We start from the raw sequence: 1,772 nt of genomic DNA, 5'->3' as shown, positions 1-1,772 counted from the left end.
ATCATATGTGTTATTTTCGACTTTGAAATTCGAATCTATTTCTTTACATTCTAATTTTAAATTAGATTTACTTAAAAAGTCTCTTCCTAAAATAATTGGATGAGTCATTGTTTCATTTGTTACAACTAACATCGTTAATTCAATTCTTTTATTTTTGAAAAAAATAAAACTGTTTACATTTCCGACAATAGATAATGGACTTTTGTTTATACCACTATATTTTAAAAATACATTGTTCTTTCTGTTTATTACTACATCTGGTACGAACTGTTGGCGAACAAAGCTAATGGGGCTTCCCGTATCAATTAATGATCCTAATAAAGTTTTATAAGTAAATTTAGAATTAATAAATACATAATTTAAAAACCTTACATATTCATCGCCTTCCATCAATTCTGTGACATGTTGTACAGGGCGGCTCTTCCTTTGTGGACAATTTGCTGCTAAATGGCCAACTTCAGCGCATACATGACAAGCACCAAGCTCTCGTTTGGGTTTTCGGCATACACTTGCTAAATGGCCAACGGAGTTGCAATTGTAGCATCTCACGACTCTTGTTGTTTGTTGTCCATTATTCGACTGCTCATGTTGATTGTCTGCTGTCATTTTCTTTGATATATATCGTGGCAATTGAATATTTCTAAACGCTTCTAACAATTCATATTTGTCATGAAATCGTTGCATTTTAGCTTGCGAACGTAAAGTGTTATCCGGAATACCATCAATTAGATATTCTACAAGTTCATCTTCACCAATTAGAATTCTATTTGCCAGAATTAGTTTTTCTTGGAAATATTCTCGAAACGATTCGGTAGTCAACCACTGCCTGATTTCAAACTTTTTCTTTAGCATCAAATTGCTTGTTTTTTCTTCAAACAGCGAGCTCATTTCCTTTAAGAACTTGTCGATTGGCATTAAAATCAAGTCATCTCGAGAATGTAACCACTTTAGCGCATTGCCTTTTAATTTATTTGCAATTAATGCTCTTAGGTTGTTATCATCAAGTTGGTAAACACTCTGGATAGTTTTTAGTTGTGCTTGCCATAGCTTAAGGCATTCACCACTACCAGAAAATTCAGATATAAGTTCTTTAACATCTGCGAACTTTTGCTTATTGGAAATGTTTTTTGTTTGATTATCACTATTTCTCAACTGTTCTTTTTCTCTCATTAGAAGTTCATTTTCCATCTTCTTTAGTTCACACTCACGCTTCAACAATTCTAATTCGATTTTTAAAAGTCGCCACTCGTTTGCATCACACTCTTTTTGTTTCTTTTCAACACTCGTTTGATTACTTGCGTCATATTGTGGTACAATCCCATTGCTAAATTCACCACACTCCTCGGTGATGTTTATACTGCTCGCTCCTTCGTTGATTTCATCAGCTTGTTCTTTTTCCGCAATGATGGCTTGCGTACAGTCAACGTCAGCGTCAACGTCAACCATGGAGTTTCGAAAATTTCCACGAAGCTCCTCAGGAATTTTTTGTAGGCGAACAATTAGTTCGGCTTTACTACCTGTTGTTTTATGTTTGAGCGAACGCAACCATGATTTTAATTGTTCAACTGTGTATAAACTAAGCGAATCCTCGTTTGATGACATTTTGGGCGCAATACAACCACTTCTGATATTTTAAACAATTTTATTATGTTGGACGCTCTTTTTAAATGATCTGCACTCGTTCTTCTTTATCTTCAACATGGCCGCAGATCGTGCTGCCACACTCCTTTATTTATAATAAGATACATAATTTACAGATTTATGATGTTACC

The 1,772-nt window shown here is 34.4% G+C and overlaps 1 protein-coding gene across 1 annotated transcript; it reads right to left on the bottom strand.

Annotated features, from left to right (window-relative positions):
- Positions 1-216: 216 nt before the first annotated feature.
- On the bottom strand, positions 217-1,765 carry LOC126767105 (uncharacterized). The gene is made up of 2 exons (XM_050484712.1): positions 373-1,765; positions 217-314 (listed from the first exon to the last, which is right to left on the bottom strand). The coding sequence occupies exons 1-2, from the start codon at positions 1,600-1,602 to the stop codon at positions 306-308; spliced, it is 1,239 nt and encodes a 412-aa protein (XP_050340669.1). The 5' UTR covers positions 1,603-1,765; the 3' UTR covers positions 217-305.
- Positions 1,766-1,772: the final 7 nt, after the last annotated feature.

The sequence above is a fragment of the Bactrocera neohumeralis genome, unplaced genomic scaffold (assembly GCF_024586455.1).
Source record: "Bactrocera neohumeralis isolate Rockhampton unplaced genomic scaffold, APGP_CSIRO_Bneo_wtdbg2-racon-allhic-juicebox.fasta_v2 ctg4069, whole genome shotgun sequence".
Lineage (NCBI taxonomy): Eukaryota > Metazoa > Arthropoda > Insecta > Diptera > Tephritidae > Bactrocera > Bactrocera neohumeralis.
This window is presented reverse-complemented; position numbering and strand designations above follow the sequence as displayed.

What these genes read in the sequence shown, in the direction of transcription:
- LOC126767105 (XM_050484712.1), bottom strand. Translation starts at nt 1,602, where the DNA reads ATGTCATCAAACGAGGATTCGCTTAGTTTATACACAGTTGAACAATTA.